This window comes from Cyanistes caeruleus, chromosome 3 (assembly GCF_971803275.1).
Source record: "Cyanistes caeruleus chromosome 3, bCyaCae1.hap1.1, whole genome shotgun sequence".
NCBI classification, from domain to species: domain Eukaryota; kingdom Metazoa; phylum Chordata; class Aves; order Passeriformes; family Paridae; genus Cyanistes; species Cyanistes caeruleus.
This window is the reverse complement of record NC_141703.1, coordinates 56,801,713-56,821,947: the sequence shown is the minus strand read 5'-3', so window position 1 is coordinate 56,821,947 and position 20,235 is coordinate 56,801,713. Positions and strand designations below refer to the sequence as shown.

Sequence of the window (20,235 nt, the reverse complement as noted above, 5' to 3'; positions counted from 1 at the left end):
TGAGGTTTTTTTCTTACAGCATCTTTGGAAACAATTAAGGGGACTGGAATTTAGATGTTTATGTAGCTATAATGTGAATCATAACATAAAATCATAGAATGGTTTAGGTTGGGCAATAATATTAGGATGATCAAGTCCGATGGTTAAACCCAGCATAACAGGTACAATGGAAAAGAAATTAAATATTCTGTTGAACATACTGCTGAGCTTATGTTACCACACATTTTCATATATTTTTCAAACTGTGAATAATACAGAATTATTGTTAAAACTCAGCAAATATTTTTACATGGAAAATTAGTAATAAGTAGTTGTGAAATATTCACAAATGTTACTCGGTATTAAGAAAGCACAGATACAGTGTAGTTTCTCTAATAAGACAAAAGTGTAATTAAAAAATTCCTCCCAAGTCACAACATCTGGATGTAAACCAGCTGGGATTTTATTAAAAAAAAGAAAAAAAAGTATTTCTTTTGTCTTTTTTCCTCTGCATTTTTTCTTTCTGTTCATTACCTTCCTCCCCAGGAAGCATTAACATACCAGCTCATATTTGCATATATATTTCTAAATACCATGCCGATTTTTTCTTTCTTTTGTTGTTTTTACAAAAGTGAAAAATGTCAGGTTAAATTAGTTTTAGGTTTTGCCATGCAAGGCGCTCCTTCTACATACAGAAAGTGGATGTATGTGGGTCGTTTTTTTGGATTTGGTTTGGGGTTTTTTTCCTGAAGAAAACTTATATGTTTCATGGCAGATTTCTTCAGATACTTCTTCAAGCCTGGGGAGTGCATGTATGAAGAAAAGACATTTTGACACTAGTATTAATGTTTTCCAATAGGTAAAAAAATTCAGTGATGAGAACCTAAACAAGGATTTGTTGACCAGAGCAGAAACACAGCTCTGTTTTTATCTTTAAAATATAGAAGCAATCCTCTGATGCCAAAAGGTCAGTGTAGAGCAGTTGGGAAAAATTTTTTGGAGCAGATAGCCTGAAAGCTTTATGCTTTCAATTGTATGGCTACTTCAGCTGTAAGAGAAGTGGTGAAATTAATGCTAAAGGGTTCAAAAATACAGGAAACAAGTAAAACTCTCAGGGGACTTCAGACTCTTGCCTTAATAGAAAAAAGAGGAAAAAGAAAAGAAATAGAAAAAAGGCACTAGGAAGACAGTGGCAAAATGACTGGGGAAAAAGTTCCTTGAGTTTAAGTGTTTTATTTGTAAAGTTTTTAAGGGGGCATCAAGGATATTAACTAGTCACTGCTTTTGTTGATTAGATGAAACAGTAATATGCAGCTGCCATAATTTTTAGCCAGGGTGCATTCTAAGCCCCACTAATCTATTTGTCATAGTGCAACCTTTGTTTTCAGTCTACTGTAGACTTTTTTTGTTTCTAACAGAAGATGATTCTGGATTAATTACTGTAAATCCTATGAGAAAGAAAAAAAGTAAATTATTAAGCATTTTAGATAAAATACTCAATATTAAGTACTACATTCAAGAACAAGTAAATTCTTGTGAATGTCCCTGTTAATTAGGATATTAGACAGTGCTTTAAATAACCTTCTTGAGCAGTCATATATTTTCTAGCTAAATCCCAAAGGCTGCTGATACATTTCCTTCTTAATAAGGTCACACAAGAACCATCTCTTTATCCTACTCGTTTACTTCCACTAGGTAGTGGTATTACCTGTACAGAAAGGATAGATCAATTCATCCACTTCTTGACATGAGATCTCTTTTTTTTTTTGTCCTCAAAACTGAGGAGTCCCTCTACATATGAGGAAAAATTTGCATGGTTTCAGCCAATTATTAATGTTATTTTTACAGAGGAACAGCATAAAGATAAATTTTTATCTCACTTTGATTCACTGAGGGTATGTCTCATTTTCCAAGCCTTAAGACAATCAGTCCCACAGTGGTCCTTTTTCAAAATAATAAGGTATAAGCAATCTAGGCATGTTAAGTCCTTCAAATTAAGATATTTGATTTTAGTCATGGACTTTTGTACTGGCTTTGTAGCATATGTTTCAGATCAGAATTTCTCATGTTCATAAAATACTTTAACCCATAACAGAAAAGTTCCTAATCTCATCCTGTTCCCTGCTGGGTGGCTTTGTGTTGCAGTCTCTGTGGCCTGCCAAAGGAGAACTCCAAAGGGGAAAGGAAAAGTCTTGTCATGAGATGCAAATGCATCATTTCAGCCGTGTGGGCGAGACCTCTAATCGATGCATTGTAGGCTCATGCAGTGATAGTCATGCAGAGTTATTTTCAGAGAGTGCTTCAGACCATCTACTGATCTGTGTACGACATATGTGTATTGCCTGTACTAGTTCTAGTGACACTGTGATTACTCATATTTCCAGTCCTTGCCCTGCAACACTTCCAGGCACTTTTACTGCATCAAAATGGCTCTTACAGTTCATTGAGCATCCAGCAGAATACTGTTGAGTATCATTTGTACATGTGCATATATTTATTAAAAAAAAAAAAAAAATCAGGCAGTTAAACCGCATAATTGTGGGAAAACGAATCACAACAATAAAAGATCATTTAAGTTAACAAGCCTTGTGATCAGAGAATAAATACAGGTTAGATAAATGAGACTCTAGATGTAACTAATCTACATAAATAAGCTTTGGTCTGATTAGAGGATAGGAATATATTAAAATAATCTTAAAATATTTTAAAAGTATTTTACCTTAGTACTTTTATAATTTCTAGTTTAATTTCATTATATTTTTAACATTTCACTCTATAAAAAGAGTTAAGTGATAAACTACTTTTACGTGCTTTTATTTTTTGATCAACAATGTTTACAGTGCAAGAAAAAGTCTAAACTAATACAAGTAAACAAAAGTAACATCATAAGTTTTCATTCTGGTTTGACTGTGTTGTGTGTCAAAAACATAAAGCATTTTTTAATGTCTTAATTTTAATTTTTTTTATGTGGCAATGTTTTTTGATTGATTTTTAATTAAAGAAAAACATTAAAGGGAACATTTAAAGGACAATTTCTTGTTTACTGTCTTTATCAGCAGAGAGCAGCCTTTGTAGTGTTTGAAAGCTGGTGCATTAAAAATCAATTTCAAGTCTTCAAAGCTGTAAACTCTTGCTTCCTTTGTAGATATATACTGTTTTTAAAATCATTGGAAGCACAGTTGACAATTGAATTAAAACAAAAGGTAAATAATGGTTTCATGAACATTTGAAGGATTTTAATGTATTTTTAATAATAGCTACAGGATTTTTTTTTTATACTGACAGACGTGTGAATAACAATTTGTAGCTTTTAAATGCATAATTTGTTCCTAAAGACAGTTTTTTGTTTTCTTTTATTAAGAGAATTTTGTTTTAAACTTCTCTTGGTGTTATTCTGTTGTATTTACTGAGTACCATGATTCAAACACAGAACATGTCAGTCAGTTTCTTTACTTACTATATTTCTGTCTCGCTCTTTGCTGATTGCTAAGCAACCACTTATGATTGTTTAGCTACGAGTCAGTTTAAAAAAAAAAGGTAAGCTGAAGTGGGCTAAACAAATGTTCATTAATTCTTAATGAAAATATTTAAATTTTATAAAATTTTAAAAGTAACAAAGAAAAAAACATTGTTTTAACAATGTACCTCAGATTCAGCACTTGAGTGACTACAAGCAGAGTCAAAAAAGCTCTTTTTGTACAAACCTAGAAAAAAGCATGTCCTTATAGTCAGCTTATAAGTAATTTTGAGGCCTATGGAAATGTACATATATATGTATAATTAAATTAATATTATTTCTTTCAGGCCAGGATCCTTAAAACACTTAATCGGTGATCATTTTAATTAAGGTCAATAGAACCATAAAATTAAATAGATCATTTACAGGTGTGGGGTTGCTGATGTGCATAAGCATGTGCAGAATTCAGCCCAGAATCTGTTAGTCTGTGTTACCTGAACTGCTTCCTGTTGCTTCTCTCCTTTGCTTTAAGAACACTGCAAAGCTCCAAAAGCTGTTAGTTTCACTTAGCCTCCAACTACATTTTCTCGTATTCTGTTGAGATAGTCCTGATGTCTTGCTTTCTTGCAGAGACTTGAGTAATTTGATATGCAGATTTGAAGATCATAAAAACAATCCAGCTTTGATGATCATGAGCCAGATTATCCAGCCCCAGCTGTAAAGTACCAAGTGTGTTCTTTTGTGATCTCTTCATCATTTCAGTGGATCAAATGACAAAAAGAATATAGTGGAATTTAGAGTGCTTGGGAAATAATGAAATTAAAAGCCTTTTTAAAATGACAACCACGAAGCCTTAGAAACTATTCTATTTCTAGGCTGTGGGCCAGATAATGTAACTGTGTGCACACATGCATATGTGCATATACACAGAAAAGAGAGCAGAATGGAATCAAAAGAAAAATCTAGATGGATAAAAGGCATTATTAATGAGCAATGTGCATCTAATTTTTTATTTTCTTTTTATATTGTGTATGATCTGTACAGAGCTGTGTAGCACTGTTTTGGAAGATGCTGTCAACCTGCACCTTTTGCTGCAAACTAGAAAGCATCAAGTTTAGAGACAAATGATGTTGTCACTTTTTTCCTGAGGCAAGAGTATTAGTAAGGAAGGACCTCATTTTCCACTTCATGATAGAACCTTGCTATCAAACTTCAGGATTGACAGTGATGATTAAAACAAAGTAAAATTCATGCAACATGTGAAAAGAAAGAGCACTTAACTGATTCCATGGACTGCGTTAGTTATTGAAAAGCATATGATACTTTGCATCTCATAGCTCCGAGGCAAGAAAAATATCAGTCATCTTTGTAGTTGTTGGGTGTAAAGGAGGTGAAAACAAGATGTTGCCTGTTATTTCTTTCAATGTACATGCTTCATTTTGTCTAAATCGGTGCATGTATTTTGTCTATTTAAACCACATGTAGCTTCTTCTCAGATGTAACAGGTGATAGTATTGCAAGGGGCAGAAGCAACAGTATGAATTTATTTTGTTATTTATTCCTTGGCCACCACATACACCTTTCCCAAAAGTATACCTCTCACACATCACAATGATGTGATGTAACAAAATAATAATTCCTTCAAGCATGAAATAACTCATTTTAAGTACTTTCTTGAGCTCATTTATTTCAAACAGCCTCCCAGAATTTTGAAGAGAATTTTAATTTCATTTAATATATGCATAGACAACAAATAGTCTTTCCTTCATCCCCTGATATTGGCAGAAGAAACCTAAGAATAAGTATCTGGATTTCCAGATTTTGACCTACTTGTAAAGCAAGAAGAAACTGTTTCTATTAAACAAATGTAAGCTTAAGGAATTTTAGTTAGCAATGGCAAAAATATTTAGATAAATTACTTTCAGTCATACTGGTCTTGCTGATACCTGTGAATGAAGAAATAAGCACGCATGCTGAATAGAAGACATTTTAAAAGAAAGATTTTATTTCGATTTAAGTTTTGGGTTTTCTATAGTGTTCTGTAATAAAGACAATTACATAGTAATTTGGGTTAGAATGCATGCCCAGTTCCCATCTCCAAACCCAATTTGTTACTACCTGTGGCTATTTCTATTAAAAAAGAAGCATAATTACTATGAGTCTCAGCAGTCTAAGAGTAAATTTTTGCAATTACAATACTTCCCTTGGGCAGATATGTGAAAATGGCAGATTAATTCCTGCCAGTCTATTCTTTAACACATTCTTAAGGTTACTGGTAGCTTGGACTGTCATTATATTGGTGCTGTTTATTATCCTGTGGCTAAGGTTAAAGAAGGAATGATGGTATAAACCTTTAGGACTAGGATGCTATACCACTGCCTTTCAAAGTCTGTGTGCTTGAAGTGTGATACATAGCATCCTAGGAGCACAATACTAATTCTGTTTTCATGGAAAGTGAATTATTTTGCTCTTGATTTTAGCATAGTTTAGAAGGATCTTTTGTATTTTATTGCTTTATGCCTCAAAAGATTTAAATAAAAACACCAAACAAACTCGAATTTAATAATTCTTAGAAATTTATCAAGACATTAACAAAGCTGCATGTGAACTGAAAAATATGGTAGTTCCTTAACATTTTATAACTTTTGGTTTATTCCAAATAGCACAATGTGATGAAACACCACTAAACTAAGATGGCCCTGAAATTATGTAAATGAACAAAATCCCATGGAAATAATTCATCTTCTAGTGGGTTTTTCCTCCTGAAAACAAATTTTGAGGGCATATAAGTAATTTAATTGCATTCAAAGGCTGTGCTCCTGGAGATCACTCCCAGTAGCTAAGCACCTAACTCCATGTTGAATTCCAGTCAAGTTGGAAGTTGGTGTGGCTTCATGTGGGCTCATGATCCACCTGCAGGGAGCAGTATTAGCCTGTGTTACATATGGTCTGGTTTGACTATCCAGGAAGAGCAGTATTAACAATCCCAATTTTTTTTTTTTTTCTCATTCTGCATGAACTTTTGTTTGAAATTTCTTGCGCTGCACCTGTAGTCTTTTCCCACTTTGAAAGAGGTCTCCACATACACACAGTTCTGAATGTCATCTTGAGGACTTCTGGACATTATTTAGAGAAGGTTTCATTAACTATTTTCTTTGAGAGGTCATAAATAAAATTTTAAAAAGTAAAATATATATAAATCCTTGGTGTTCAATGCATTCCACTTTGGAAAAAAAAAAAAACTGCTCACATACTGAGTGAGCATCCTGCTAATTAGATAGAGAGGAAGTCCATAATTAAATCCCTGTGTTCTAACAAACCCCTCAGTCAAATATTAGCATTCATGTTCAGTCACTCTATCCCTGGTGAAACCTGCAGCAGTGTCCTAGATATTGACAAACCAACAGTGCTTTGGAACAGAAAGATGACTTTATCTAATCCTGGAATCTTTGCAGAGACCATATCTTATGTGGATCTTCTTAATTTTACAGAAAGATCTGATTTCACAGTCTTGATGTGTCAAGCCATAATGAGAAGGGCAATCCAGAACATTTTTTCCCAGTCTTTTAAGAACTTACAGGTCAAAGTCAGCTTTTAAATACCTGTGCAGTTAGAGATTACCCACGGCAGTCTTTAGTTGAGTGTGTGTTGTGTCCTATACGAGGTGATCCTATAAAGATGGGTAGCTATTTTTTTTTTTTTTTTGCTTGTTTTGAATCAATTTAATATAGAGTCCTATCAGAAGATGTAGCAGTAGGTTAACATTGAAGTGACTGAGCTGTGGATGCATGCACACAGCCCTATATCAGAATAGCCTTATTTTTTTTTTTCTGTCCAAGTCTACTTGACCACTACTACTATACTCATAGTGTAATGGTGTATTCAATCACACTTCCCATTTTATGAGGTACCTCATCATAGACACATGACTGTTATGACTTTAAAATATATTTAGGGACAGAACCTCTTGCTAAATTTGTGCAAGCCTAAATTTTTTATGTTATGTCACAAATAATAAATCAACTCATCACCATTTTACAGCTGAAAATCTTGCATGGCCGTGTGAGTCTGTAAAGCTTGATAATCTACTATTCTGTCATAAATTCCGCCATTATTTTGGTAGCATATTTAGTGCTTTCCTAGTGCTTAGAGAAAATAATTATTCAAACAGTATTTGTCTGAAAGTAGGACTTTGTACCTTGTCGCAAAATGTTTAGAGAATACCTTGCTGAGTATTTTTTTAAAAAAAAGGTTAAATAAAGAGTTGCATGACCTAAATAAGAAATTAGATGGAAACTTATAATGTAAGTTTTAACATCTGTAATTTTCTTCTGAATTCCTAGGGAATTTAAGGTAATCATTGATTTTCTGGTGCAGGATTTTAGAAAGAGGAAGGGGATAAGGCGGCAGCTTTAAAGAAAAGGAGGTGGTCTAGATTTACCCCTTTTTTCTGACCACCACCTAGGAAGAAAGCTTCAGTGTTCCTCTTTGTGTGTGTTTTCTGTGCAGGCAGTGTGGCTTCAGAACCATATCCTGCTCCATCTTTGTTGCTAATTTCTTTCACTCTGTAGGGAAGAAACACAGAGCTGGAATTTTGTGCCATGTACAGCATTTGCTGCCTACCTAATCACCTTTCCCCATCATTGCTGTTACAGAGCTGTTCAAATACAACTTTTTTCAGCATATAACATATGTATCTGTGGGAATGGAGCATGCTATGTAGAGGCTCGCTTTGCCAGTAATTAAAGTAAGCAGACTGATCCAAGGGCTATTGAAACCAGTTTGAAAACACCCATTGATTTCACTGGACCTCAGGTCATGGCTTGTGGGAGTTTTATTGTTGCCTTTAGTGAGGGTATGGGTTGGATAGAAAAAGGTAAACATACTGGATAGATGTTAACACAAAGTTAACAGATTTTAAATATCCAGTGTCTCTGTTTTCTCCTTACTAAATATGATAAGTACAAAACAGATTAACAGTGTTAAAAGGCCATAATTTGATCTCCTTCTCTACCATTCAGTACTGCAGTGTTTACAAGCTTTTATCTGTTCAGAAAACATTTGGGTTATGTTGCTCTTAGAAACAGGAAATAAGCAGTGGTAAGAATAGGACAAATTTCACTCTAGTTGCTGGCTTCACTGGGAATTCCTGCTAAGTAACAGCTTACAGATGTGTCTAAAAATTAAAAAAAATAAAAGTTCCAGGAGATCAAAATTGCACTGTAGAATGTGACAGAAAGAGAGAAGAAAGAGAAGAGAGAAAAAGAAAGAAAGAAAGAAAGAAAGAAAGAAAGAAAGAAAGAAAGAAAGAAAGAAAGAAAGAAAGAAAGAAAGAAAGAAAGAAAGAAAGAAAGAAAGAAAGAAAGAAAGAAAGAAAGAAAGAAAAGAAACTGTTATTCCCATGCAGAAAAAGAGGGTTCTAAACATTTTTAAATTCTAAGCAAATACTTTGATCATATCCTTACATTTCAAGGCATTATTTTCAAAATTTTTCCTTTAAGTTTTTCCCTAATTTCTAAACTTCATATTTAACATGAAAAATTAAAAAAAAAAAACCCAACCTACAAGTGCTATCAAGGACACTCTCCTACATGTATTGTCATTTGAGTTCATGGTATGATATTCTTAGAATAAGCTGGATATTGCGATAAGTGCAGATTTCATTCTAGTTAGCTAATTGTAATTGAGTCTGTTATGCAGTAAACATAGTATCTGTTATGAATACTAAGGTAGACTCAACATGGTTGGAGCCATAGATAAAAGGAGCATTAAAGCGTTTCAAATTCAATCATTAGGTTTCATTGCACCCATCTGCTACCAGAAAATATAATGGGCAGCTTGATTCATTGACCCTTAACTGTCATTTTTGAACCATGTTTTTTTAAATCCATATTTTCAAGTCAGACCTAGAGAGGTAATTTGATAAGAAAATACCCAGTATATTTTAATGCAATTATTTTTTTTCATTTTATTTTTTTTTAATATAATCAGGTTTGACAGTCAGTTGTATATTCTGCCAATCGAGCAAAAGTAGTTATTTCATATTGAATGTGGTTAAAAGGAACTAATATTCAGCTTCATTAAGACTTCTATTAAATAGAAGGTTTGCTGAATTTCTGCTATTTTTTAATGCATGAGCTAATACCTCTTATTCATTATTTCTGGGGGTTTCTGTTACACTAGAATTATACTTACATGTTTCATTTCCACACAAGCACAGCACAAGGGCTAAAACCAGATTGAAACTGTGGAGCACTTTTTATTTTGTTTTCAAAATGTTTTATCTCTTTCCTTTTATGTTCTGAAGCAGATACTTTGGTGGGGGGGAGTGGGTAAAGGGCGTACATCTCTTAGCAGTTCTATATGTGCGGCACACAAGTAGACTGTCTCATAAAATAGCAGTTTTACTTAGTGAAAGCAGGAAACAATGTGATAAATGAGGATAATTTAATGTTTTCTCAGCAATGGCAAACTATTACACTGTTCTGTCATCTGAAGTTTTTATAATAGAAAAAAGTGGTTACATATATTTCTTTACACAACGGAATACAATTCCTGAAATATTTATGTAATATAGAGACAGATGTATGTAACCGAACCTTATAATCCCATTTCACAGCTTTCCCAAATACTGGGAAGCTCAATAAATGGGAAGCCGATTATATTGGTACTGTAACTCTATTAATAGGATTCGGATTTGCCTTATTGACAAGCCAGTACTGTTAATATGATCCAGTATATTAAATTGACAGGAAAACTGGAGCGATAGAATGTATCTACATCCTAATTGACAGGGAAGCTCTTTCAAAAGGTTCTTAATGTGGTTTTTATTGACAGAGTAGCTTCAGTAAGTACATATCATTGGTGAGCAGTGTAAATATATTGGATGCAACTGTACTAGCAGATTCAGGTGTAGTTATTGTGTTGTCTTCCCATACTTCCATCTTTACTTTGCTATATGTTGTATGAAGCTCTCTTGTAAGACCTTTACAAATGCCTCCTACAGCACCAGTCTAACTGCACCACTCACAGGCATTTGACAAGTTGTGAATTATTTTAAATGTGTTCATCATTTTTAAATGAATAGTGGCAGTACAGAGCAATGCAATAATGTGCCATGAATTTCATTATGTTTATTTATTGACGCTGTGATAGCGTTATTGTACTTTCAGCTTGAGCTCTTTATGTCGTGTGATGTTTGGCACATCTTTCTGCATTCTTATCTCCCATCCTTTCCAAAAAGTAGTTCAACTTCAGAACTCATATTACAATTCCTTTTTCCTAGTCACATCTGACAACTTTCCGCATCCTCTTCTGAGATCATGCTAATTTTATTACATTTCATTTCATGTTTCTCTGGTGCAAAATAAAATAAGGCTCAGAAACCTGAAATCATTGTAAAAAAAGCAGCAATTTGAGTTTGGTCTGGAAAATCTTGATTCCCTTTTCAGAAGGAGAAAGTTTTGGGTCCAACTTCTACAGTTTTTCTTTGTCAGACTTTTCTTATAGAGAGGAGTCTGACCTTAAACACACATCCTGCACTGGTAGAGGAGCTGAAGGCTTCTGTAGAGCTGACTTCTCTGCCGACGAAGAGACAAGCTTGTTCCTGAAATGCTTAAATCTTTTATTTCCTATCTAAAAATCTGATCAGAGTCTGGTCTCAGCTCACCTTTTGAATGTCACTCAGATCTACTATTTTTACAAGGATCACTTAAAATTATGTCATTCTGTAGTGACCTTTTTAGCTTCTTCACAAAGGTCTTGCTCCTTCAAGTCCTCCTACTTGGTGCAATCATCAGTGAGATGAGAAGAACTTTCAGGGCCTTGTGATTCCTAATTCTTGCACTGTGTTAAATTCCCACAGTCCAGGCTTTTGCCATCTTTAGTGTCTTGTGCATTGCAGAATAAACTCTTACAAAAATTTAACAAATAGTTGGTTTCATTAAACCAGTAGTAGAAACAACTGAAATAATCTACAATGCCTTAGTATGACACCTTAACCAATAAATCAACAATAAGTTGTTTTTTTTTTGGTGACAAATATGGTATTTGCTAAGAGAAAACAGTGTATGGATTAGGCATTCATACAGGGAGATCTGCATTCCTTTGCTTGTGGGAAAGGATGGTAGTGTCTGTCCTCAGAGCTTCACTTCTCAGAAGTCACTGTGCTGAGCTCAGGACCTGTTCCTCTCACAGTTTTACTTTTCTCATTCAGGAGGAAAACACACGAGCCACCAACCAACACTTTAATAAAGAGTACAGAAGCCTCATGAATGGTATTTCCTTGTGCATTTGACTCTTTTTACTGCCCTGTGTTTTCAATGTGCTTTTGAAGAATACTATGTATGTCAGAAATTCACATAAACACACTGTAGGACTTTTAACACCAAAATACACATCTTGCAGCAAGTGTGAAATTTCCTAAATATGTCCATGTCATATAAATTATATCTCAGAAGCATTTTCAAAGGGATGAGAGTGGAGAGCACATAGTAGGATATTATTTTTAAAAATAGCCTATTTAATTTTGTCCCTGAAAAAGGTAGAATAACTTATGAGAGGTTTATGGCCAGTTTTTGGATTAGTTGTTTTTTTGTTTTTTGCTGTTGGGACAATGAATTTTCTTAATGAAGTAAATCCTGTGGAACCAAAAACTACTATTTCTGGCTAAGTATACACATTCACTGGCAGTCTTATACTGAGAAGTCTTTGTGAAAAATTGTACTGTGTTGAACCCACACTGCTCCTAACAAAATGAAGACAATTGTCTGCTCTTTCAAAACTCAATTTGGCAGAATACAATTCTTTTGCCTCCAGAAGAGATTGCCATTATATAAGATCTTTGTTTCATGGGGGAAGGGTGAATACTTGGAATTCAGCTTTTCAAGAAAAGGCACAGAAGATGCTTGAATTAGATATTAAGTGGCAGTCTAATAAAGGTGAGAGATGTTTCATTTCATTTTTGCATTTAATGTTTAATTAAAAATAAGTTAGAGTCAGGAAAGACATTTTGCTTTATTATAGTTCCAGGTATGAACATCTACATAAAATGGAGCTGCATTAAATCATTTCAGAAAATGTGATATTTCTTCTTGTAATTCTGAGAAAAAATTATGAATATTCTAGTTGTCTAATATTCATAAATCTGATTAATTCCTAAGTTCTTTTTTTCATATTTTAGAGTACTTCTTTCCCTTATATGACAATTATTTCTAGGCATAATTTGTCAAGAATACTTAAATATTGAATTTCTCTCTCTGTCCCTGTCTCTTTCTTTCTCACTTCCTTTTTCTTTGTAGGCACTGATTTTTATTTTTTTTTTATTAGACAGACCTGTTGAATTGCACACTCTTTTTTTTTAAAAAAAAAATTCAATAATTTTATTCAAACAGTATGGAATACACCAAATATTGCTAGAAATCTTCAAAATTGTGACACAAAAAATGTTTTTATTAAAAAGTAAAGAGACAAAAATAGCAAGGAACTTCAAATTTTAGAGACACAGTCTCCTTTTTGCAGGAATTCTTGAACGTTCTTCTACTGAGCAATAGCATAATTCTTGAAATTTGATTGATTACTATGGTGCTGTAATTCTAATCCTCAATTTTTTTTAAAAAAAATGTGTGCAGAGCCACTGTAGAATTCCTTTGTGTTTATAAAACAGCTTAATATTTCAACAGAAGTAAACACATATACCTTGTGAACATGAATTTATGAAAAGATAAAAAGGGATCAGAGATGAATATAGCCCATTGCTAAAAATATTCCCCATAATTCATTGTGTAATGCTTGGCCCAGGCTGGTTCAAACTGTTTCCAGTGATGAGGTTTTTCACTTTTTTTTTTTTCTTACAAGTTTATTTAAGGTTAATGGATTCTATGAAGAATTTGTTTCTCATACTCTGTTCTTGGCTATAATTTTTCATTTTCCTTTCTCTAAATTAAACTTTTGGAAGCCATAGCCACTCCAGAATTAATTAGTAGAAACTTAACAGTTGACTTTCAAACTTTTGAATGGTTTTATTTCTGAGTCTATAAAATTTAATATTCCAAATACACCATGTGAGAGCTATACTTGGCAACAATTTTAGTTTATCTAGGTCCTTTTTGTAGTCATAACATACAAGTCTTGACAGGTGCAATAAACTGAATTGTTCTGTAGACAGCTGATGGCTCTTGGAAAGATATTCTATGTGTTGTTCATGCAAACACTGGCCGTTTAATGATTTTCAAAGTCCTGTTATTGGACTTTAGCAATTATATTGTCTCATTTGAAATTCCATACCAGTAAATCCAACCAGCTCAGTTTGCCCAGAGAAGCTGTGGGTTCCCCATCCCTGGAGGTGCTCAACACCAAGCTGGATGGGTCTCTGAGCAACACGAGCTGTTGGAAGGTATCCTTACCCATGACTGGGAGAGAATGTGTGGAACTAGATGATATTTAAGGTCTCATTCAACCCAAAATGTTCTATGATTCTATGAAAAGTATATTTTGCACAGATTTAATTTGCTTCATCTTTTATTTTTCTTCTCCTCAATTCTTTGAAGTAAAAGGTAACAAAATCAAACTGTACGATATTTTCTGAAAGGAAGTAACCCTTTATTTTTAATTTTTTTACAGCTTTTGAAAGGTTCCTATGCATTCTGACTTCTTTTTAAATGGTTTTTTTAAATGAACTTCACTTTCTGAGAAAGCTGTATCAAATGTGCATGCAGAAACCCTCAGACATTTTTCTGCAACATTACACTAATGACAGTGTTCCTAAAATTTCATATTTGATCTAGAGTCACATATTATAACAGATAGGTAGAAGAGAGTATTTGTAAGGGTCTGTTGTAGCAACTGTCAAAAAAAGAATATCTGTTGAATGGTTTAACAGCATACTCTCTTTGGAAATGAGCTGGTTCCACTAATCTGTGAAAATGGGCCATAATAGCAGGACCACTTCTCTAAGGTGGCTTTGGACAGCTAGGTTCACACCACAGACTTTAATTTTCTGGTGGCAGTGGATGTTTCTGCTTTTGTTTTAATTTTAGGTAATATTTGTCCTGCTACTGGAGAACCTGTGCTCTGGTAGCTGTTGGTGACCTAATTGATACTTCAGCCCTCAGTCTTGAATCACAGAGATAGAAAACTTTACTGTTTAACTTTGGTGACTTTTAGAGACAGATTGTTCCTGGAGATTTTTTTGGAGGCAGGGTGAGAATGAGGGTGAAGTTTGTTTTCTTCTGTTCTTCAGGAGGTTAATGATGTAATTTGAATAATTTTTGGTTATTTATCAGGAGACTGCAATTCCAGGCAATTCACTTCTGACATGATGCATTTTACTTAGCTGTAGCTATTTCACTGGACATCTTGCTGGTTGTCAAGATTCCCCTATGCCAATAATACTCCACAGAGTATTAGGTACCTAATGCTAGATGACCAAATGGGATATTTTGTGTTTCTCAAAGGCACTCTGAGGGATCTTGGCTGATTAGCTAGTGTAGCTGACTAGATTTTAGGTGGTTTTCTGCAGGTGAGCTGCAACCTAAACTGGAAGTCCAGCATTTTGGTGATTTTGTTGTCCTAGAAAGGGCTGCATATCCAGAAAAGAACAACAGGTTTTTTAGATTTTTAAAGTAGTGTTCATTTCTTAGAGTTACAGCTATGCAATGTAAAGAGGTATGATTAATGCATGACCTGGAATGTGTAATATCACTTCCATAAATGTTAAAGTGTAAAAATTTTAAGTATATGACCTCTCACTTCAACTGGGATTTAAAAAAAAAAAAGATTTTAAGGGAGTTAGACATGTTAGACATTGGTCTTTCTCTCTCTCTCATCCATTGTGAAGCAGATGTTTACATTTCTAAGATTCTTCCAAACTGCCAAGGCTAAAATTAAATACTTTTTTAGTTATCACAATCTTTAATAGATATTTTCATACATGAAACAATTCTCCCTTTGCTGCCTGTATCTCAGAGCGCTGTTACAGCTCAACGCAAGCATCATACCTTCATAATTCATAGAAGAAGGACTAATGCTTTTAGAGCAGAAAGAACAGTATTCAACTCTGAGTTCTGTGTCTGTATATGGTCATCAAGTACTTACATTTGTTCTTTTGTAATAATAACTTTTTTGTAATAATGAACTTGCTGTAACATGGCACGCAATTCATTGTATTGCGGCAAAATACTGTATGACAGTAATTAGTCAATTTCGAATCCAGTTAAAGGTCTTTAATGATTACCATAAATGCAGAATTTCTCAGCAGTTAAGATGGGGTCATTCTATTTTAAAATATGTGTATTGTCTCATCCAGGATGTGTGAAATGCTTTTTTGCTATGAAAAAGCAGAGACAAAAAATATGAGCAGTTCTTACTGGTCCAGTTTACATTTAAGTTTTTAGCACCATCAAAAAGGAGGAGTTATAATTAATTCCAGGGCAAAAGTCTGACTTTTAATAGCAGAGAATTGATGAAAAGACAGTTTATATCAGGCATTTTGACTGCCAATGTCATGAAAAATGGAAATGTTGATTCTGGTAGCAGCTGTGTTTAGGAGGAGACAGATGTCTTACGTAAGTAAAAGCATAAGGTCGGTTTTCCTGGATATCTATCTCTATTTGAGATATTAGACATAGAAAAGAGACATAAGTCCTAAAGTTTTAAAGATTTATTCAGGTTGATAAGTACTGGGTTCTGTAAGTGCCATAATGATTGTATATGAGTGTATATATATCAGGTAGGTTTGCTGCACAAAAACTTGTGAGAAGAAAAGAAACCAGCAGAATTGCAGAAATACAGCTGCTCCCAAAATATGTGCTGCATTTGAGAGATACACATAAGAATGCTGAAATACACCTCCATTTTTTTTTTGTTTTCAATGTTTGTTCTTCTAACTTAATAAATACTAAATGTGAGGATGAACTTTAATTCTAATTGCATATACTAAACCTATGATGGATGTGAAGATAATATGTGTTACAATATTTATTTTTTTTTTTTTTGAACTAAAGGAATTAGAAACTAGAAGAATATGCATTGACATACATGCTGAATGGAAGATGGTTCTGTATTTTCCATCCCTTCTCTAAAACATAAAAGACATCCATGGTATACAAGCTCATCTATTTCACAAGTCCCTTGAGAGTAATGGGTGTCTGCCCAATTTCTGTTGCAAACAGCAGTGACTTAAATTTAGGATAAAATTTTTGCCTCTTTTCCAAGCTCAAATATTCTAATCATACAAGAAGGAGCAAATATTTCTAATTACCTCCTACAGATAAAACAAAAAGATAGAAAAGTGGTGTGGGGACTGGCAGAGAAACTCAAATCTCCAAGATCCCAGTCACTTCTGTAAGCACTTGCTGCATGACATTAAACCTTGGGCCCTCAGTTTGATTATTTGAGTCTTGCCCGTGTTACGGATGCTGATGCGCTGGATGCTGCTGCGAAAGCCGGAGCTGCTGCGAAGCAGAGTGGTGTGATGTGAAGTGATGCAGAAAACAGTAGAAGCTCTGTCGCTAGGTCAGCTGCAAGAAGAAGTGACGTGTGTGAATGTACAGTATGCGGAGTTTTCTGAATGATGCAGTCTCTCTTTCTCCCAAAGAACTTCAGCTAATGATACAAGGGGAATTCAGTTCCCTTTGGCAGGACTCCATGTTGGTCTGAATCCTTTTAATACTTCTGCTTCTACAGTCACTTGGCTCGTGCTGCTAAAAATATACACGACAGATTTAATGAAAGTATCTTCTTTTAAAAACTACTTGTCAACAGTGATCATTTAAAGTTCTTGTTTGCATGTGTGGTTCTCATTATTCTGACATAGCTATTAATACTGATGAAAATTAAAGAGAGAAAATCCAAATATTTTCATACTTGCATTTTTCCAGTAGCATCTGGGAAACCCCACAGCTAATCAACCATAAATTTTCTTGATTTTTTGTTTATTCTTTCAATTCAAGTGTAATGTAACAGTATACAAAACTGTATTACAGCAGTAAGAGCTTCAGAGTCCCAATAGATGATGTAATTATGATTAAAAATTAGTATTATTGAATAATTCACTTTTTTTAATATGCAAGAGTAATTTTTTCTCTCATTTTCAATAACCATCAGTCTTAATATCTATCTAATGAAAAAACATAAACAGTGTCATCTGTCAGGTTACTAACAGAGAATGCCACTTATTGGAGCCTCATTGTTTACTTTAGCAGGTAATTTGTGGACCGGAATCATTTAATTGTTCTGAGCACATAATTACATGCCAGCATTTTCCAATTTAATTAAAATGTACAAATCTGAAGATTAAGGGAATTTTTGAATTATTAATCATTTCTCCTCTAGGAAATCTTGTTGCTCTGCAGGAGATTTGTCCAGTGTACAACTATACGTATTTTTTTCCTTCTCTTTCACAGACAGACAATTTTCCCGCAGAGCCCAATTACATGGGCAGCAGGCAGCAGTTTGTTCAAAGGTAAGGCCTATTAAATAACTTTCTTGGCTTCCCCATTTGCATTCTTGTCAAAATTGCTTTGCCAGAGAGTACAATTCAACTTAGAACAAGTAAATACAACACTCTCTCTCTCTCTTTTTTCTTTTTTTTTTTTTTTTTTTTTTTTTTCATATGTATTTCAGTAGCTCCACGTTCAAGGATCCAGAAAGAGCCAGCTTGAGGGACAGCGGGCATGGGGACAGTGATCAGGCTGACAGTGACCAAGACACTAACAAAGGCTCCTGCTGTGACATGTCTGTTAGGGAGGCACTCAAGATGAAAACTACTTCAACTAAAAGCCAGCCACTTGAACAAGGTGAGTGAAGCCAACAATGCCTACAAAAGTGTAAAGTAAAAACATCATTATTAACCTATTAGTATTGTGGGTTATCAGGGAGGAATAGCCTACTGATAATATTATCAGAGAAAACAGTAAATCTTGTCACTAGCCCAGAGCAAAGAATCCAGTTTCTTTCAGATTGAACATGAAATGAAACCACAAGTGTCCAAAGCAGATTAAAAAAAAAAAATAAAAAAATTAATACTTTTGAAAGTGATTAGAATATACTCTATCTCCACTGACATTGTCTGTGATATATTATATACAATCCTTCTGTCAAAGCGTGATTTGAAAATTCAAACTAGACATGACTGTAACAGATAAAAGAGCACCAGTCATTTACATTCGTCGTGTAGTTTGGAGAAGAGGAAAAGAAAATACTCTGTATAAAAGACAAGAGTAAAAATGAATCAGAAGATGTTTTCATTTCATGGATACATTTTCCTGTTTGTAATGTTGATTTCACAATTAAAAGTAGTATGAGAAATATCAAATACTGATACACTCTTATTTTCAGTATACTTTCGTTTACATACCGTAAAGGTAGCAAAGTTTAAGAGTGTCTGTGAAACAGCTAAAATGACGTAGATCAGGACAATGACAATGTTCTCTGCCAACATTCATTATGACAAACAAGCATATTTATTTCCCCAAACTGTGTCCAATTCATTTTTATTCTAGATATGCTTTATCTAATTTGGAGGTCTTTTATTTCAAAAGATACACCTCTGGTTTTTTTAGAGAATCAGACAGACTAAGCACTCCAGCATTCTCTGCCTTTCTGTTTTGCTTCTATACTGCAAGCAATAAAGTGCATCACTGAATGCTTTTTAAATATTTGTATGTTTCCCATTATTTTAGTTTGTTGTAGGGAGGGTGGTTCAGTGTTAAAGATAGGAAATTATTAAATCAGTCAGGCCTTAATAGGAAGCTGTATTTCTAATTAAGCAGAAATATAACCTTTTTATTAGTTGTTGATTAATTGAATCTGGGTTTTCCACCTTTTACCTTAGTCTCATCTGTTGTACAGACATCAGTAAGTACATGTTCAACTTAATTTTTCTGATTATGTTGAGATTACAGTATAATTTTTGCAGTGCAGAATATTTAGAATGCTGCAGTATAATTTATTCTGTATACATTTGGAGGTTGACCTCATATCTGACCTTATTTTCCAAGTAATAAATGCTGGAAAGATTATTTTTTCCTGACCTTTTGCCACAGCAACTCTCTGCTTATAATTGGACATTGATCTGTATAAAGATGCTGTGCAGGATTTTTTTTTTTAAAGAAGCTATTTGAGTGTGTGTCTTATTCTCTCAGTTTTGTGACACAAAGACAAAAATTCTGGATTTCCATCTATCAAGTATAACTACGAAAGAGCCTTAAATTTTTTAAAGTTTCACTAGGAAACTATTTAGTACTCAGATTAAAAAAGTGTGTGAAAAGGACTATATGGCCAGTGTTCATAATACTGCAGTTTGTCGAGCAGCATCAAACCCAAATCTGGTCAAAATACATGCAATCTAGTAAGCACATTAGCCAACCATTCCCATGCTTATTTTCGTTGTAATGCAAAGAGTTATATGCAGGTTTACCTTTGTCATTATAGCTATGTGAGCTGCCCTAGTCAACAAGAAAATTTATTCTAATCGCTCAGATGAATTCCTTATGTTCTTATTAAACATATATTGAATTGTGGGCGTTAAGTATTGTCAGCCACTGAACTACAGCAGTGGCTGATTATGTGACTTTCTTTACTGATGAAAATAAAATAATGGGGGTAGAGAGACAAAGTAATTTTTTCCCCTTTTTTTTTAAAATTTTTTTTATTCCTTCCAAATATAATTAAAAATAGTAATGATACAAATTTGTTTGCTTTAATGAACTCTTCCATCTCTAGTGTGCTATAATAAAATCATTGTCATATTATGAAAACAGAACCTCCATCCAGCACCTTATGGGATTTCAGGTCATTGC

General features: G+C 34.0%; 1 protein-coding gene across 8 annotated transcripts in view; it reads left to right on the top strand.

Moving 5' to 3' along the window:
* PCDH17 (protocadherin 17) overlaps positions 1-20,235 on the top strand; it is a 90,485-nt gene that overhangs the window by 11,529 nt on the left and 58,721 nt on the right. For 6 of the 8 annotated variants that reach the window (XM_086881149.1, XM_086881145.1, XM_086881144.1 and 3 more), the window contains 2 exons: positions 17,839-17,897; positions 18,059-18,231. In XM_086881149.1, coding sequence (XP_086737275.1) covers positions 17,839-17,897; positions 18,059-18,231 — 232 coding nt within the window. The remainder of the gene's footprint in view (positions 1-17,838; positions 17,898-18,058; positions 18,232-20,235) is intronic. The other 2 variants (XM_086881150.1, XM_086881147.1) reach the window with 1 other exon arrangement.